At 43.2% G+C, this 18333-nt stretch overlaps 8 protein-coding genes across 8 annotated transcripts; 5 read left to right on the top strand and 3 right to left on the bottom strand.

Annotated features, from left to right (window-relative positions):
- Positions 1-60: 60 nt before the first annotated feature.
- On the top strand, positions 61-1962 carry Bfra_005645 (putative mfs sugar transporter protein; the record flags this gene model as incomplete). The annotated part of the gene is made up of 4 exons (XM_037336025.1): positions 61-172; positions 225-611; positions 663-1065; positions 1122-1962. 4 exons carry the CDS (start codon positions 61-63, stop codon positions 1960-1962), a joined length of 1743 nt encoding a protein of 580 aa, XP_037191235.1.
- A 695-nt stretch (positions 1963-2657) lies between these two features.
- On the top strand, positions 2658-3136 carry Bfra_005644 (uncharacterized protein; the record flags this gene model as incomplete). The annotated part of the gene is made up of 2 exons (XM_037336024.1): positions 2658-2778; positions 2829-3136. 2 exons carry the CDS (start codon positions 2658-2660, stop codon positions 3134-3136), a joined length of 429 nt encoding a protein of 142 aa, XP_037191234.1.
- A 242-nt stretch (positions 3137-3378) lies between these two features.
- Positions 3379-4354, top strand: Bfra_005643 (uncharacterized protein; the record flags this gene model as incomplete). The annotated part of the gene is made up of 2 exons (XM_037336023.1): positions 3379-3642; positions 4100-4354. The coding sequence occupies 2 exons, from the start codon at positions 3379-3381 to the stop codon at positions 4352-4354; spliced, it is 519 nt and encodes a 172-aa protein (XP_037191233.1).
- A 434-nt stretch (positions 4355-4788) lies between these two features.
- Positions 4789-6621, bottom strand: Bfra_005642 (putative transcription factor cys6 protein; the record flags this gene model as incomplete). Its single annotated transcript, XM_037336022.1, has 2 exons — positions 4789-6539; positions 6585-6621. 2 exons carry the CDS (start codon positions 6619-6621, stop codon positions 4789-4791), a joined length of 1788 nt encoding a protein of 595 aa, XP_037191232.1.
- A 586-nt stretch (positions 6622-7207) lies between these two features.
- Positions 7208-8658, top strand: Bfra_005641 (putative aminobenzoyl-glutamate utilization protein b protein; the record flags this gene model as incomplete). The annotated part of the gene is made up of 5 exons (XM_037336021.1): positions 7208-7279; positions 7330-7926; positions 7977-8146; positions 8200-8333; positions 8393-8658. 5 exons carry the CDS (start codon positions 7208-7210, stop codon positions 8656-8658), a joined length of 1239 nt encoding a protein of 412 aa, XP_037191231.1.
- Positions 8659-9600: 942 nt separating this feature from the next.
- Positions 9601-11674, bottom strand: Bfra_005640 (putative major facilitator superfamily transporter protein; the record flags this gene model as incomplete). The annotated part of the gene is made up of 3 exons (XM_037336020.1): positions 9601-9786; positions 9887-10545; positions 10612-11674. The coding sequence occupies 3 exons, from the start codon at positions 11672-11674 to the stop codon at positions 9601-9603; spliced, it is 1908 nt and encodes a 635-aa protein (XP_037191230.1).
- Positions 11675-12869: 1195 nt separating this feature from the next.
- Bfra_005639 (putative glutamine amidotransferase class-i protein) lies at positions 12870-13761 on the top strand (the record flags this gene model as incomplete). Its single annotated transcript, XM_037336019.1, has 2 exons — positions 12870-13331; positions 13471-13761. The coding sequence occupies 2 exons, from the start codon at positions 12870-12872 to the stop codon at positions 13759-13761; spliced, it is 753 nt and encodes a 250-aa protein (XP_037191229.1).
- Positions 13762-14695: 934 nt separating this feature from the next.
- Bfra_005638 (putative chitin synthase 2 protein) lies at positions 14696-18287 on the bottom strand (the record flags this gene model as incomplete). The annotated part of the gene is made up of 2 exons (XM_037336018.1): positions 14696-15876; positions 15926-18287. 2 exons carry the CDS (start codon positions 18285-18287, stop codon positions 14696-14698), a joined length of 3543 nt encoding a protein of 1180 aa, XP_037191228.1.
- Between the last annotated feature and the right edge of the window lie 46 nt (positions 18288-18333).

The following is an 18333-nucleotide window of genomic DNA, read 5'->3' as shown; positions in this document are numbered from 1 at the left end:
TATGATTCTTTTCAATCCAGAACAACTTGAAAGCCCCCTCCAGAAAGCGCATTTACAATTATGGGTTTACTAAGTCATACGGGTTTCCTTGGGAAGACGGTGCAAGGGAAGGCTCTTGAGAGTCTTGTCTGCGCAACTGCTGCAAGTGGTTTCTTACTTTTCGGATATGATCGTAAGTAATGTCCCAACTCGGACCAAAAAGCCAAACTAACCAGTGTATTCAGAGGGTATCATGTCCGGAATCATTACGGAGGAAAACTTCCTTGCATACTTCCCTCAGATGGAACCGCACAACAAATCTGGAGCAATTCAAGCCTTGGTCGTTGCAATTTACGAAATTGGTTGTTTACTCGGGTCATTCTTTATCATCGGCTTTGGCGACAAACTCGGAAGAAGGAGAGCTGTGTTATTGGGAACTGTTATCATGTTGATTGGTACTGCGATTCAAGCTTCAAGTTTTGGGATGGCTCAATTGATTGTGGGAAGAATCGTTACTGGTGTTGGAAACGGAATGAACACTTCATCCATTCCAGTTTGGCAAAGTGAAATGGCACCACCTAAGATTCGAGGATTCTTGGTCTTGTTCGAGGGTGCTCTGATTGCTGGAGGCAGTAAGTGGTATTTGTCCCCTTTTTCTATTAACTTCAGCTGATCAAACATAGTTATGCTATCGTATTGGCTGAATTATGGATTCTTTTTCGTCACCCAGTATGGTTCATTCCAATGGCGCTTTCCAATTGCTTTCCAAGCATTTTTTGGAGTCATTCTCCTCATTGGTATCCTCGCATTGCCAGAATCGCCTAAATGGCTACTCAAGAAAGACAAGGACGAGCACGCAATCGAGATTCTCTGCCGCCTACAGAGATGCGAGAAAGATGATCCACGAATTATCGAAGAGGTTAGGGAACTCAAGAGAGTTACTGCTATCACAAAAGGACAAAAGCTCACACTTAAGGAATTTTATGGAAGTGGTCCTGAGATGAACAGATGGAGAGTTACCATTGCATATACTTCGCAACTTTTCCAACAAATTGGAGGCACTAATCTTGTTACGTATTACGCAACGTAAGTTTTTGTATTCATATTCATTCTTGTGTACATGTGCTAATGATGTACCACAGAACTGTCTTTGAGGACTCTCTGGGCTTCTCTCCGGCTCTTGCCCGTCTCCTAACCGCCTGCTATGGAACTCTCTATCTTGCCGCCGCCATTTTCGCTTTGTTCATTGTCGACCATTTTGGCCGCCGCAAAATGATGATCACGGGTGCTCTAGGAATGGGACTTTCATCTATGGTCATCGGTGTCTGTCTTTCACAAACAACAGAAGACTATAAGGCTCCCGGTTATGTTGCTACTGCCTTTATCTTCATTTTCATTGCCTTTTTCGCAGTGGGATGGTTAGGCATTACTTGGCTCTATCCAGCCGAGGTGACGCCGCTTCGAATCAGAGCAGAAGCTAACGGTCTTTCAACATCTTTCAACTGGATTGGCAATTACATCGTTGTTCAGTTGGCTCCAATTATGATTTACAGCATTAGCTGGAAAACATATTTCGTATTTATGTGTGTCAACCTTGCTTTCGTACCAGTTATCTGGTATACCTTTGTGGAGACCAAAGGATACCCACTCGAAAAGCTCGATGAGATTTTCGAAGAAGCATATGAGAAGGGAGAGAATCCTGTTTGGACAGAAAGAAGGATTAGAAAGAATGCAAAGGAGTCACGAAACGGCGGAAAGCACGCAGAAGAAGGTGTTGCTACCGGCGCCCACATTGGAGATGAGGAAAAGATCAGAAGAGAAAGTAGAAACGAAAACACGGTTGCGGATGCTGGACGTCTGCATAATCATGTCCATGGTGGAGAGAGTGGAAGGACGAGTGGCGAAGATACGGTAATTGAGCAAAGAGAGAAGCTAGAGGAGGAGGTTGATAGAACGGATAGATACCCTTTTGCTAGGAACTGAGTGTTTTTCTTCGGATTTGTGGCTGTCAATCGCAGTTCATAAGAGTTGGGAAATGTCGGGCGCTTGGCGCTCATCTGTTTGTACGATATTGGGTGGATGAAGGGATAGCGTGTGCTTGTTTGATTTTTGTTATGATATCCACGATATGATGCGATGAGATTACATGTTAGATGGTAAATAATAGACTAGATGTGATAAATCGGAATACAAGAAAGTAGAAAAAATACCCTGGTCGAGTAGTTGCCGTATGCAAAGGTGGTGACCATTGAACTAAGGAGAGTAGTGTTCTACAAGCCTTAGCATTATTAAAACAGCCACTACTCCTGGGCGCTGCCATAAATATCTCAACTTCAATTGATTATGCTGAAGCCGTTAAAGAACTATGGACTTCTACTTCGATATTCAAGGGTATTTGGTACCACTAAATATATATCATCTCAAAAAAAAAAAAAAGAATAACATCTCCCTCAAGGGATTAATTTTTATCGTGCACTAGCTCTTGCCATCTATACTATCTACGAGTTCATCAAGCAGATTCCAGCGATTTTGCTGAATACCATCTTACCAGATGGAATATAGATGACGACTCATTATCTTATATTGATAATGATTATTGGGCAGAATTAATAAATCAAGTAGTCGAATCACGATGGGGTAGGAAAGCATCGGCTCTGAACCGAGACAGAATTTTTCACATGGCTTTTGACCGCGTCAACAAGCGACCGCATGATGGTGGTTCAAAGTCAAAAAATTACAGCAGTTTCTCAGAGGCTCGAAGGTTCAAATTGATGATAGAAAATATATGGAATGCTTCTGGTATGCCACAATCATTCTTTAATAGGTGTTTAGAAGGCTGATACATACAGCTGGTAAGGATCGTGGTTGTAGATTATCCCGTGGAGGCGAGAGACTAATGGCTCACGATTCAGCAGATGAAAGACCCCGTGGAAAGGATTTTGGCAACACCGTATGCTCTGTGCCGGATCGTACTAGAGGTTTCTTTTCCTTTGTCATGGAAACATCAAACGCTGGCAAAGAATACGCGTCAAATCGCAGTCAAATTCTAGCTCTTCGTCAGTCACTTGTAATGAATTCTAAAGAAAGACAATCAGAAGAGACTTCTTCATTTACGCCCCAAAGAAAGCCCAAGCAACCAGAAAGAGCTGGGCCTTGATCATGCGGTACCCAATCTCATCAAACAGAGCAGGATACTCGAGGAAAAAATCCTCATTTGAAGCCAACAACTCACCAAGCAGACAAGAAAAACTAGTCATTGGCGATGCAACGTCGTTTTAGTCGAATATTGCAGGCCACTCAATCAAAGCAGAACCAGATATGGGTCAGCTAATGTTCCATTCATTAAATTGATTGGAATACCTGGCTGTAGAATAACCAAACGTCGATTGTTCAGCATCAATGTCAATTGTACCAAACTCGTCGAAACGATCAGACCCATTGAGACATTCAATTCAATCGGAGGAAGTTACTGAACCGATAGCACTTGTACCAAACAGATTGGGATATTCAATTGGACCTTATCATCCACGACTAGTTGGCATTGATATTACAGGCCATGCCAGTCTCATTATCAAGAAAGCCTTCTTGCACAATAGGAAAGGATCACTCAGTGCGCTTGGAGTTCCTTTGGACGTTCTTTGTACACAATCCAAGGACTACATTGTATGTTGACTGGAAGGTTGGAGCAAAGGAGGACAGGTAGAGCGACGACTGGCTCTTGATATTGCCGGTGTGTGGTTTGAAAAATCAATGCGCCAATATTCTTGTCAAAACTTGATATATTTCATACGCGAACTCGGTGCAGGACAACAGTTGAATTTCAGGCAACTTTATAGCGCCGCTGGTAGATTTTCGCTTGTGACTAGCCGAAGTAAATTTGATTGAGTTCCAGGAGATGCAGTAGTTGCAACCCGGTCTCAGAACGTTTCGTAGAATCTTTCTCGTCGGCACCTATTTCAAATCACGAACCAGAATGTTGCTGGTAAGTTTATCGGTCGTGACGGAGCCAGCGCAAGAGAGGCCGAGAAAATTCCGAGACTATCCATGTCTTTCAAGCATTTTAATGGAAAAGAGTACTTTGTGTGTAAGCCATGCGCACATCAAAAATCTTGATCGACAGGAAAAGGTCAATCGCGAAAGATGCCGGATTGGTTTAGAAATTATCAGTGTATGGCTCTGGGAACATTGGAACGCACAAAACGACTACATAAATTTGCCGGAGTTCCTTGTATTTCTGAAAGCATCAGACGATAAAATGACGTTGGAGGAAGCCTATGAAGCCGCAATACATTCCATGAGACAAAAAAGGCTGCCATATTCGCACAAAGCTTTCTTCGAATCAAATTATACCATAGAAGCAGAACCAGGAGATTAGAAAGATGGATATTTGAACCTGTTTGAGACAGGGGGAGCAAGCAACTCATTAGTGATATATTTTAGGGTTATGCGCAATGTGGGCAAGGCATAACAGCTGTCACTAGAACCAAAATTGATAGCTGAATAAACTTCGAACTATGACACTGGAGAGTTCATTGGACCAGAATAAGCCGTAAGTACTTTGTCTTCTCCTGTTAACCATGACTTCACATCTTATAATATACCAAAGAGAACAACCTGATAACAAGTAAGAGTTGTGAAGGATAATGAGTTTATTAATTCGCCAATGAGAACATCCCACGAGAATTCGTGAAATGTTACCAAGTGAAAACAATGCTCTCCCAACACCACGCTAAAAAGCTTCAAGAATTCTCCAGACGAGAACGGATATCAGATGAAGCAAAATGGAGATGAAACCCAAGATTAGATGTGTCAAAAGCCAAGGAAAGTAACACGAGGAGCATCTCCTTCCTTAGAGCACATCTCGCGAACTAAAGACATATGAACCCTTGTTCCACTAAGATGCTGAATCTTCAATACCTTCTCCAGAACAGTCTTGAACTTTCCAGATGAGAATTTTTCCAAGATCCATTCCCGATGTATAGCATCCGTGGTTTCGATCCCTGCCATGAATAAGGGCCAATGAAGTCTCTCATAATGTTCTTCGTCGCCTTTCGCAAAGATTCTTTGAGCAATGTCCAAGAGTGACTTGAGAGCTCGTTTGACTATTTTCGGTCTTGCGTTGCGATCTTCATTCTTGGTAGTATATCGAAAGTGGTAGATACGTATCGCGTAGAAGTAGCTGAGTATCCAATCGGCGTTGACCAGAAACCTTGGACGAGTTTCCAGATCCATTGCAGCGAGTTCAAATATAGAGCTGTAAGTTTGCTCGAGTTCACAAAATTGTTGTTCTATCTCATCTGAAGGGATGTTTTGGTCAAGGTCATTCACTAACTGACACATTATTGCCGATTTCCATAAAAGATCTAGCACTTCAAGATTCTGCGTATCATCAGCTGCTTGATCTGGTGGATAGTCTTGGTCAAAGTTCAGAGCAAGAACAGCACGGCCCATGTCGACGATCTTAGATATATTCTTTGTGTCGGTGCAAAGATATCTTGCAAGATCCCCACCACGGTAGCAAAAGCAAAATCCAACATCGGCGTAAAACATCCAAACTGTAACTCGAGCTAGTAACGATTGATCACGAAGGTGGAAAGGTAATGGAGGATTTGCGTGTCGCTTATTGAGTGGATCTAGATCTAGAAGACCCGCTACGTGCTTTTGCACATAATCGCATACAACCCTGCTCAAGAGCATCATTGTACCGATACCCGCATGAATTTGACTTGATCCAAGCATATATAGAAACCAGAAAGCTGCCATGATACTCAAGTGATGTGGTGTTTCCTCCTCGGAGATGGCTGTCAGTAAACGACCAATTCCAGCTCGAAAGTGCTTTTGGGCAAGGTCGTGAAGTTCATTATCCTTATCTTTGAAAAACAAATCACGAAATGATATCGCAAGCAGCAAGTGCATAATTAGAGGATCTTGCGCGCCGAGACAAATATATATTTGCTGGGTTGACCAAGTTGGGTTTTTGGTGGTAAACTTCAATGATAACGTCTTCTCGTAGTGTTCAACGGCCCGTTTCTCTGATGGTGAGAGTTTTAATGGACTTGAATGGCGCAAATTTGGGAAATGAAGTGTGACGCATCCTTGAGCATAATATTCATCCTGGAACACAACATTATCTCGGCCCACAAGGTCAAGAGCTCTTAAAGGTTGAAACGGCGATGGGGGGCTATTAGTGTAAGTGTCCTTGTTTCCTGGCGCGAGTCCGTCAAATGTCTCGAGATTGAAGGAACCTTCGGGTAAGATAAATCCATGTCCCGTATTGGTCGTCCATTCATGCATGCTCCACATGTCAGGAGATACTTCGTGTTCCACAGCATGGAGAAATTCGTTGACGTCTGCTGGGGTTGGATGTGGTAACAATCCAACGATATTTGGGATGATCTGAACTGGAATTGACCTTTCTCTCGCTTCTCGATGCCCTCGTTCCTTTTCCCTTCGGGAAACAAATGGCTGGTATGAACAATCTAACTCTAGACGATTACACCTTTCACATATCGGATGGTTTTCGTCACATCTCACTCTAGCACGTCTACAAGTCATACATCCTATACTCAATTAGATTGAAGCTTTCGACTATCAAGGACACCTACCTGATCTAGACCTGAGGCCTCTTCTGGGTTGTGACATGGTAGAGTATGCGATCCAAGCTGGCTCAAAGTTCGAGGTGGGGTCCAAGCCTAATCCAAGTGCTCAAACAATTGTTGGAAGTTTCTTTCCAACATTGCCCCATCGGTGTGAACATTTATGCGCAGATCTAGGACCTTTACGAGACAAAATCAAGGCCATGATGACTGGAGGCTGAGTTGAGCTGATGAAGTGAAGTTGAGGAAAAGGCTGAAATGATTGGCTGTTATCAAATCAGACCTGTCAAGTGGGTCAAATGCGGCTGGTCGTCTCGACTAACCAATTAGAATTGGAGCTCGCCAATTTTGATTTTACCCCGCGATACTGATGTCTGTGAATAGAAGCATGATATTGAACGAACCGTGGCACTCATTTCGATTGGTTACGCCTGTCAATACTGAAATCATTGCATTTTCCAAAAGTGGTGTGCTTTTTATAGATACCCCTTCGTTCCTCTTGAGTTTATTGCCAATTGACTTTGCATTGGTTTATTAGTAAGCTAGCATTTGCTCCTCCCTTGTTTCCCATCCGCACATTTGTTCAGCAATTAAGCAGTCCACCAAGAATCAAAAGAAAATCACTATCAGAAATGGATGACGCAAATTTTTTCGATCAAGCCATCAGTCAGTACGATGACAAGTTGAAAGCGATCAATCAAAAGGTAGCAGTCTTCTTTTCCACATACAACTACACCGTATCTCACAAATTTAGATCCACGAAAATCCAGAGCTTGGATACAATGAAGTAAAGGCACACGACAATATTACGTCTATGTTGAAAGAGTTAGGTTACTCTGTCACGACTGGAGCGTATGGTGTACCAACAGCTTTCTCGGCTGAGTATGGTAGTGGGGGTCGTCTGGTAGTATACAACGCGGAATATGATGCTTTACCCGATATCGGACACGCGTGTGGCCACAATCTCATTGCTACTGCTTCAATTGCATCATTTCTTGGTCTTGCGGCAGCAATCAAAGAGAAAAATGTTCCTGGCCGAGTCAGGCTTTTGGGAACACCAGCCGAGGAAGGAGGTGGAGGAAAATTGAAGCTCATCGACGCTGGAGCGTACAAAGATGTTGATGCTTGTATGATGGTCCATCCATCTATCAGGGACCAGAGTCATGGCCTTGTCGGTTCTGCCTATAGCACCACGTTGGCAAACCACAAGTTCAAGATTCATTACACGGGCAAGCCTTCTCATGCGGCTATGGCACCTTGGGAGGGTATCAATGCGCTTGATGCTGTTGTTCTTGCTTACAATGCTATAAGTGCACTGAGACAACAGATCAAACCATATGAAAGGATCAATGTAAGTACAATAAATATTTCTTGAGACACATATGTTCTAACCTACACCAGGGTGTGATTGAATCTGGTGGTACAAGACCAAATATCATCACGGCTAGTGCAGGATTAGTTTATTACATCAGAAGCGCTACACTCAAAGAGGCTGATGAGCTCAAAGCCCGAGCAATTAAATGTTTTGAGGGAGCTGCTATAGCAACAGGCTGTACCGTTGAGTTTGAAGAGTACGTTTTATCTTTCTCTCCGATTTAGAAAGAAATGTATTGACCCTACCCAGAATCAATACATACGCGGATACACGACCCAACAAGCCAATCTGCTACCAGTACGCCCAAGCGATGGAAAGTCTCAAATACCCCGTTACATGTGATTTTAAACACATTGATAATGCGCCGGGCTCAACAGATATGGGCAAGTCTCAAACCTCTCTTAAAACAAAGCTCATCTTCTAACCAATATCGCTATTTCAGGTAACGTAACATACGAATGTCCCGGTTTTCATGGTTGGTATGGAATCTCCGATACAGCATTTAATCACACTCCTCAATTCACACAAGCAGCCGCTACAAAAGAAGCTCATGATATCACTATTTTGACGGCTAAAGCTATGGCGATTGTGGGGTGGAAAATTCTCACAGATGATGAGATTGCAGAGAGTGTAAGGAAAGATTTTGAGGAGGATAAGATCTTGAGGCAGAAGCCCAGGGGTGTGGTTTCTGTGGGTGGTGCTTGTTGAGGGAAAGCTTGTTAGATTGATCGGCTCGATGGATAGGAATGTCATTGATGCGGATAAGCAAAGATAGTAGCTTTAATGGAGCATCTCAATTGGATTGAGTGTTTTCGATATAAAGTAGTCAGTCCATTATTGCTCGGCATACATTCCCCACGCCAACATTCTATCCCATTCCACGTGAAGATAATAATCTCCAATTCGCTATTGCCCAGATATCCACTTATCCACGTATCGGCAAAACACTCTAATAACTGCTCCATAAACTCCTCACGATATCGAGACTCAATTTGAAAAGTTCATCTCATTTCCCACCTCATATACCTACCATTCTTATCTAAGAAACTTGGCTCTAGAATCAACCTCTCGCTTGTATATTCACTTCACACCTATCTATAAATCTCCTTTGCTTTGTTTTGTCAAACGATTATTCCCAACTCCTTATCTGTATCTCCAAAATAAATACCTCATCATCCCGTCATGAAACACCAGAAACAATCGTCTTTATTCACCCCTCATCACTTTCTTAAGCGATACGTGCCCCTTGACCACCTCGTTAGTATCGAGCTAGGCTAATTTGTATATTGATGGATATAATCTCTGGTATATTATTATAACATGTGTTCGATTACAAAGCGGTTTATTTCTTGTTCTTCGTGTATTCATTTATTCATTTACGTAGTCATTTGTTTATTTATCCATTCATCATTCATAACCCATCCCCTCCAAAAAATCCCAAACCACACCCTAAACTTTTCTTTTCTTTTCCTTTTCTTTCCAATCGCCAAATTAAATCATGTCAAACTAAGCTTATATTCAGACTTACAATTTTATCCCTATTCACTGATTCCATCTCTTCATACCATAACAACATTTTCATCTACCTCCTCACAAGACTTCTTTCCCCTGTTTTTTTCTCACAATGCCTTCTTCCTTGCTAGTTTCTCCTTACTTTCTAAACCCAAGTTTGGGCAATTTAACCCCTATCGTTATACCAAAAGATAAAACACTTACCGCCAACGCAAATATATACGCGGCTTTTAGTGCTTCTGCGTAGGAATCGATTACTTGATCTCGGTAGTGGGGTTCTAGTCCTGCTACTGCTTGGACGGAGGAGCGGACTGCTTCGATTACCTATTTATTGATTTATTTGTTAGTTTTTCACTTGGACTATAAGTGAGTAGATCCTAGAGAGGATGTAGAAAAAACAGAGAGAACAAGAAGAAAGAAATACCTTCTCCTTATCCGGACCCACAACATTCACATTCAAAAATCCCACCAGCGAATTCTGCACAATCAGCGAACTGACCGCCACCCCCAAAACCTGTCCCATACACCTCCACAAGACCAATGTCGTTGTAACAACCGCTTGTTCCCCTTGTTCACTCACGGCCAAAACACTCATGAAACTTCCCGGCATTTGGAATCCTTGGCCCATACTCGATGGAATCAATAGTAATACGTATGCCCAATTTGGCAATGAGCGATTCATAGCTACTAATCCTATAGTTCCGATAACGTAAAGAGAGACACCGAGGACCAAGGGAGTTTTCAGGTTGCGAGTCCAGGTAATGAGAAAACCGGTTAGAGTACCGATTGCGCTGGCGGCGATGGAGGGGATGATGAGACGGAGACCGGATGCGGTGGGGGATTCGAGGAGAACGGCTTGAAAATAGAGGGGGATGTTGAAGAGGACTGCGTTGATTACGATGGCGCCGAGGGCGTTGCCGACGATGAGGGAACCGCGGGGGTTATGGGTTATGAGGGAGAGGGGCATAACGGGTTGGGGGCGTAGTATTCGGTTATGATGAATAGGGGAAGACCGATGATGGTGAGGATTATACAGGTGAGGATTAAAGGGTGTGTCCAGGGGTAGATATTGCCGCCGAGATTCTGATGGGTGTCAGATTGTGTTGTACACATATGTGGAAGGAATTTGACAGGCTTCTGGGAAGGTACTTACGATTGCGAGTATGAAGAAAGTAATAGTGGCCATCAGTAACAATGACCCTTTATAATCAAAAACACTCAAAGCCTCCTTCAACGTTTTCTTCCCCCTATTCAAACCCAAATCATTCGGTATAACAAAACACGAAACAATCAAGCAAAGAATCAACCCGGGAACCTGAACCCCAAATTCCCATCTCCATCCAAGATGATCCGCAATCGCACCACCTAGTGCCGCACCGGAAGCTGCTCCAATTCCAAAGACGATATTGAGATATGATTGATACGCTCCTCGGATCTCAATGGGTATGAGATCACTTGTGATAATCGATCCCATGGACATAACACCTCCAGCACCCAAACCACAAACTGCTCTTGCAATAATGAAACTCGTCATACTTTGAGCAAGAGCACACCAAATTGTCGATACTAGGAACAAAATCATGGAAAAAATATACGGAGGTTTTCTACCCATAGCATCGGAGAGACGCCCAAAAATAGGTTGGAAACTGGTGGATGTGAGGAGAAATGCGGTGGATAACCATGATGCACTATTAGACGCATGAAAATATGAAGTGATGACTGGATGACTCGAAACCATGATGGTAGAATCAAATGAAGATAATGTATATGTTAAAAGCACACCACCGAAAATGAGCCAAAATCTCTTTACCCCAACACCACCTAGAAATGGGGATTTGGGTTCCTCGTCTTCGTCCTCGATGGTTTCTCGTATACTCCTGATAGAACCAGAGATGGATTTCCGTCTCGTGCTTACACGACTTGAATTTCTCGATCCTCGTTTGGTATGGTGGTGAATTCGAGAGCTTCGAAACATAGATGATTCTTGAGGATTGGTTTCGATGCCAATGGCTGTAAATGATGTTGTTCTCGATAACATCAGGTCGAATTCATTGGGATCGATGTCGGTTCCTGTTGAATCACCATCATTGTCCACCAATACTTCTTCAATGGCGGGTGTATCGCTTCTTGGTGGAAAGAGAAGTGGTGTAGTTTCTGTGGCGGTATGGGATGAGGTATTGTGACCACCAGCTCGATGATTGTTTTCCGCCATAATGTCTCTCCTCTGTACGAAACCGATAATACTCAACAAAAGTTCAAACAAAGTCAACCATCAGAAAATAATGATCAACATATATATAGACACACCAGCACTCCCAAAGCGAATTCGGAGTCACCGCCAAATGGAGCAGTCATTTTTTTCTCGACACCCTCACAATCATCTACAAGGTAATTGCTGACCCCAAACTCCTCCACTTTCCTCCAGAGGTTAGAGGGGATGGGAAATATATAACCCTGTGACCCTCTATATAACGCAATCGTGCTACGAAAACCCCTCATCCCTTTTGATCCATCAAAGAAAAGAATTCACCGAGTGAGTCAGTCCCGCTTTCATACATAGCACGTACATACGATGCACCTAGAGAAGAGGGAACAAGGATTTTAGGAAATGCAATGTTAGATAGCAGTTGCATCCATCCACCAGTGACACTCGTCGCACCATAACGGGTGAAGGACTTTCGTGACGGGGAACCTATCAGCGCAAAGTATGATTTTCCCGCTTCGTCTCTTGGGGTGAGATGGATGTAGCATATATGAGATTTCGATTATTCATACAATTGAACGTTGTGTTTTCTGATTGAACAGGTCTTATGCGATGACTTAGAATAATGTGACCTTCTTTAGCTATCTATCTCTTGAAGACGGGATCCCATTCTAGAACACTCTACACGCATTTCCATCTAATACAATACATTCAATCATGATCATGCAAAGGGCGCGAATCAACAATCAACAATCACTCGCTACAAATACAACCCCAGGCTTTCTACTCAAAGTATTCTGCATGCAAACATGGATATACTGCAGACCTCGGGAGCCATCATAAGTACGGATAATATTCGGTCAAACACAATACCCGTTATCGATAAGAGAAATCATAGCACGCCGAGCCAAAAATATCCCGGAGCAATATCGGACTTGATATCATATCAAACAGACAATCTGTTTACCAAATATTAATTCAATCTTTTGACTTATCTATTTCCCATAAGAATAAACATTGCCGTTCAAGATCCCTCTCGTTGTCATCTTGGAATTCACACTCACTTTCATTGATCTATATCTATATCTATATCTATATCTATATCTATATCTATATCTATATCTATATCTATATCTATATCTATATCTCTATCTCTATTCCAAAAAAACAAGCAGCAAAACAGCACATCTTACATCCAATCACCATGCCTCCACCCCCCCTGCGCATCGCAATCCTCGAATGCGACACCCCCCTCCAAAACACCAATTCCAAATACGGCGGATACGGCGGGGTATTCACCTCGCTCCTCCACCGGGGAGCCTCATCCCTCTCTCCTCCGCTCGCAGAATCCGCTCTGCAGATCACCAAATACGATGTCGTAACCGCGCAGGAATATCCCCCTCTCTCTTCTATCGACGCAATTCTCATTAGCGGAAGTCGCCATACGTCTTTTGATTCCGATGCGTGGATAGTGAAATTGGTGGAGTTTGTAAAGGGGGTTTTGGCACAGGAGAGAGTGCGGCTTGTGGGAGTGTGTTTTGGACATCAGATTATTGGGAGGGCGTTGGGGGTGAAGGTGGATCGGAGTGATCGGGGGTGGGAGGTGAGTGTTACGCCGGTGGAATTGACAGGGAGGGGGAAGGAGATTTTTGGGTTGGAGAAATTGGTATGTTGATTTATTTATTTCTATCTCTATTTCTAGCTCTAGCTCCATTGCTTTGATTTGATTTGATTTGATTTCATACATGAAATGGGAGTTGGGAGTTGAGAGAAGGGGAGGAATACTAAAACTAACAAATCAAAAGAATATATTCCAAATGCACAAAGACATCATCTACGAATATCCTTCCGAAGTCGAACAGTTAGCATACACAGATAAATGCGCCACGCAGGGAATGTACATTAGCAAAAAACTCATCACGGTCCAAGGACATCCCGAATTTACAGAGGAGATAGTGAGGGAGTTGTTGGAGGCACGACATGCATCGGGGGTTTTTGACGATGAGACTTATAGGGATGCGGTGGGGAGAGTGGACAAGGAGCACGATGGTGTGAAAGTAGCGCAGGCATTTTTGAAATTTATCATGGAGGATTAGATAGGCGTTCTCTTGGAATTGGAATACTGGTGCTAGAATAGATAGTCGTGCATTCCACTATCAGTGAATGTGTCTGTCCTGATCTTGAAGCATGTGCTCAGGAAAGTCCTAACGTTCACTCCATCCATTGAGCATTCAGATCACAATCATCAAATAACTCATCACTCAATCTACCCAAGAAATTCTTCCCATCCCTCCCCATCAAAACTTTGCTCCTCCATCTTTAAACTCTACATCCCACGCACTCCACCACCTCTCCTGACAATTTGATCCTCAACCCCAAGATTCTACTCCCTCCAACCCATGTCCGCTTCCAACATCGCATACCCAGAAGCGAGATGTATTGAAAGTCCATTCCATCTAGCGAGGAAATCAACATGAATCTTCCCAGTCACATTCACATTCACAAAGAATTGGCGTTTTCAGAGCATACCTAATCTAAGTATTTCTTTCTCGGGTTCGAAGATCATCTATCTTATCCATCTCCTCACATCTCCTCATATCCCTCATTACATCATTACATCATGCCCTCACATCTCCACTCATCAAAAACATAAATAAATCAATAGAAAAACATCATTAATAAAACAAGAAACCCCTCTCCAAACCCTATTTACATATTTACATACACCCATCCATCCATCATTCGAAGCATAAATAAAAAAAAGAACCTCCAAATCCCATCCACATGCTAACCAACCGAGCAACCAACCCATTCCTATATCCCGAGGTATTTCCTTTCTTCCGTGGTGTGGTATAAGTAAGATCTCTGCTTCGTGTTCCCATGGTATCAATCAAAAACTCTTCTTTTCTTTTCCTCTCTTGTATCATCCCCCTTCTTCATCCGCACCCCTCCTTATGTATTAATTTTTCTCCTTCTTTCCTTTCTTACATCCTCATCTTCCCTCCTAATCAATCTCCTACTCCCCTTCCCCTAATTCCTCTTAACCGCATTCCCCACACTACTAATCCCCTCGCTAATCCCCTCACTAATCTTCGAACTCCACCCTCCCATCCATCGAGGAACCGTCATCGTCAACCTAATCCTGCCCTCCACAATCGCCTCCACACAATTAATAATTCCAAACGCACTCGATCCCACCGCTCTAAAGAGTGCCAAGGCCGCCACCGCCCACAGAAGAAAGGTCAAGTAATAATTCGTCCCCAAGTGATCCGGTCCATAAGCTTCACTAACAGCCATTGCCAACGTACCATTTGCAATCATCCAGACGAGAACCATGTACGTACGGACACTCTTGTAGTAGTCTTCCTGCTGTTGCGATTCCGAGATAGGAGGAACGGGGACTTCGAGTCTGTCACGGAGATTGCGAAGAGCTTCATCATAGCCGGAATCGATATCGAGTTGCTCAGAGGGCATTTCGAGTTCAACCGTTTGACCCTTTCCAGAAGCGGCTCCAAGATCGTTGGACATGACATTGTCACCTTTAGTTCCCCATGTAACATCGTGAGTATTGCAAAACGCGTAGACTTGAAGTGTACAGATGTAACTTGGAAGGAGGGCGAAGTAAGACCCAGAACTGGTGAACATATGCCAAGGATCGAGATAGAGGAAAGACATGAGGAAGTAGAGGCCTATTGTTGAACAAAGCGATACGACAAGATTGGTGAAGAGATTATTGCCAAGCACGAGACTTTTGGCATTATCGTGGACTTCTCGGTAAACGATATAAATGGTGGAGAAGAGTGTGTATACCATGATTATCGAGTAAATGATCATGGACATGTAGTATAACTTTCGTGCTCCTTGTGGTCGATTTCCCATAGATAGAATGAATTGTGTGGCGGTGAGAAGAACACAGACATATTTTAGGACATAAAATATATATTTTCCGATACTGTGACCAAATGGATCCATATTGTCAACAGATAGGGAACCGGCAATGAAGTAGAATGTGAGGTAGAAATTGGCCAGAGAAAAGTAAGTGAAGAGAAGTTGAATGAATTGATAAATGAATTCAACGTGAAGGAGAATCTTTCGTCCGAGGGTATGATCGGTATGCCATACTTGTTTAAAATGGGCCAGAGAATAGACAGCTGCGAAGAAAGCTCCATTAAGCCATCTTCTTCTTTGCGATACGAATTCAGGAACAGTATCTAAAACAGGATCAGTAAATTCCATAGCAACAGGAGCAATTCAACTTACCTGGCACATCAGTCTCTCCAGTACATCCCTTCACATATTTCAAGACCCATCTTTCATCTCTCTTAGCCACCAATTCCCAACACAAAATACGATCCTCAGCCAAATACATATTTGCCGTGAAGACATCTGCATTTTGACCGTGTAGCGTTTCTCCCTTGAAATATTGACTCAGTGGACCATGACCGGTATGATCATTCTGTAAAGCATGATATCTGTATGCACTCAATGCACCAGGCAAAACAGTGATGTAACCAAACACACTCTCAATAGGCTTGTCAAGAATATTCGACATCTTATACTCAAAATTTTGAGACGCCACCAAAGGATTGAGAAGACCCATCCATCCTTTCCCTTTCATAGCTTTGATTTCTCCACAAGCACCAGCAACATTAGAGTCGGTATCAAAAGCTTTCCACAAATGATAAAGCGAATTGCCTCCAGGTTTCGTACCCACATCCAACATGATGCAAATATTCGGTGTGAGAGCTCTTCCAAAAGCATTGAAGAACCAACGATGGGAATTCAATTTCTTTGCATTCTTCTCCTTGAGACAAAAAAGCATCTGACAAGGAACAATTCCCTTTTCAGCACCTTTGAACTTGAGGTCCGAATCCAAAGAAACTTGAGTCGTATACTCATACACATGAGCTTGGACTTCTCTCCCATTAACCAAATTCTTAGCAATTCCATCTTGATAAACACCCATAGCCGCCAGAGCATCGAGGGTTCTCGGATGAATTTTCTGTCTACCATCGGAAATAATAGCAACCACAATCTTTTGCCATCCATTTTCTCCCCACGTTCTAGATTTCGATCGAGAACAGAAATGTGAGATGTTCTTCATAACAGCATGCATCGTTCGCGTGAAATCAATTTCCGTCTCATTGTACATGGTAATACAGATGAAAAGTTCGGTTTCTCTAGCCGTGGCTCCCATATTTTGACGTAATTTGTAACCTTTCGCGACAAAATCATCGGGATCGCATGTAACGGCTGTATATCGCATATGTGTGAATTCGATTTCATCTCTTCGGGGTAAGAAACTGTAAAGAATGGTAGGGATTTTACACTCCAAAATCAGTTCTCCGTTGATAAGTTTGACTTCTCGTTTCTTCATTTGAGTCGTCCTATTAGCACCCCTTCGTTCTTGTTTTCCGGAAGGTGCGGGCCCATAATGTTCGTAGTCCTTTGCACTTTCCATATCATCACCAAAAGTCGAATATGATTGTCTCGACCTCATAGTTCCTCCCACGTCCCTCTTTTCCGGCCCAAAATTATCCTCATCTAACATTTCTTCTTCATAATCGTGTTCGAGCGGTATATGAATCGTTGCGTCATCTCCAAATGGTGACCGAGCACCGTGAGCCGCGAATAACGGAGCTGGAGGTAGTGGTCTTCTTGGACTTCCCCCATAAGCTGTTGAAGGTGTGCCAGGTCTTGGACTTCCATTCAAGTCCGATGGCTCATATTGATAACCCATTGGCGGCGGCACGTTGAATTCCGAAGAATTCCTTTCTTCTCTAATTGGAGACCAAGTTCGCGTGGGAGAAGCTCGACCGGAGGGTGAATATTGTAGGGGGGAATATGGGCGATATGCGCTTTCGGGAGGAGGTAAATCTGGGACGTTGTCTATAATTGAAGGCGCTCTTCGATGATCGTCATATGTGGTTGCCGTAGGAGGTCTTCTGTGGTCATCGTAGGTATTAATTGATGGAGGTCTTCTATGGTCGTCGTAGGTATTCATTGATGGAGGACGCCTATGGTCGTCGTAGGTGTTCATTGATGGAGGACGTCTATGATCGTCATATGTATTTATCGACGGAGCTCTTCTATGATCATCGTACGAATCTGTGGACATAACAGAAGCTTGATAAGATCTGCGATCGGAGGAAGTACTAATATTTTTCAACAGTGAGCTTTTTTTACCTCTCAATTGCGATTTCAAAGTAGACAAAGGAGAGGAAACCGGGTGCCTAAGAGATCTTCGACGGGAAGGGCCATCTGGAAGAACAGGCAAGAGATGCGCGATATCATTGGGGTCATGGGCACTCATAGCTGTCGCTGATATCTCGACTTTTGTTTGCAACTTGCAAGATGAGATGACTTCCTCTTCTTCTTCCTTGCGAGACGCGAGATGCTCTGGGGTCGCCACGGACACGGCTGGAGGGGGTTTCCTGGGAGATAAATGAAGAGCTCGCGGAGCGAGTGGTACTACATACGGACGGGTATCGGGATCATCGTAGGAAGTTAACAAACGAATTTCGGAGCCATGTCGATTATGACCTGCAGGTATTGAATCATATTCATCTGGATATGTCTCTGAATACATTGGAGGCATCGAGGGCGTATTTGAGCGATCCATATTTAAAATTATGCTTATTGTGATTTGGGGAGTGAATTTTGCGACG

The sequence above is a fragment of the Botrytis fragariae genome, assembly GCF_013461495.1.
Source record: "Botrytis fragariae strain BVB16 chromosome Unknown tig00000075, whole genome shotgun sequence".
In the NCBI taxonomy this organism is placed as follows: domain Eukaryota; kingdom Fungi; phylum Ascomycota; class Leotiomycetes; order Helotiales; family Sclerotiniaceae; genus Botrytis; species Botrytis fragariae.
This window is presented reverse-complemented; position numbering and strand designations above follow the sequence as displayed.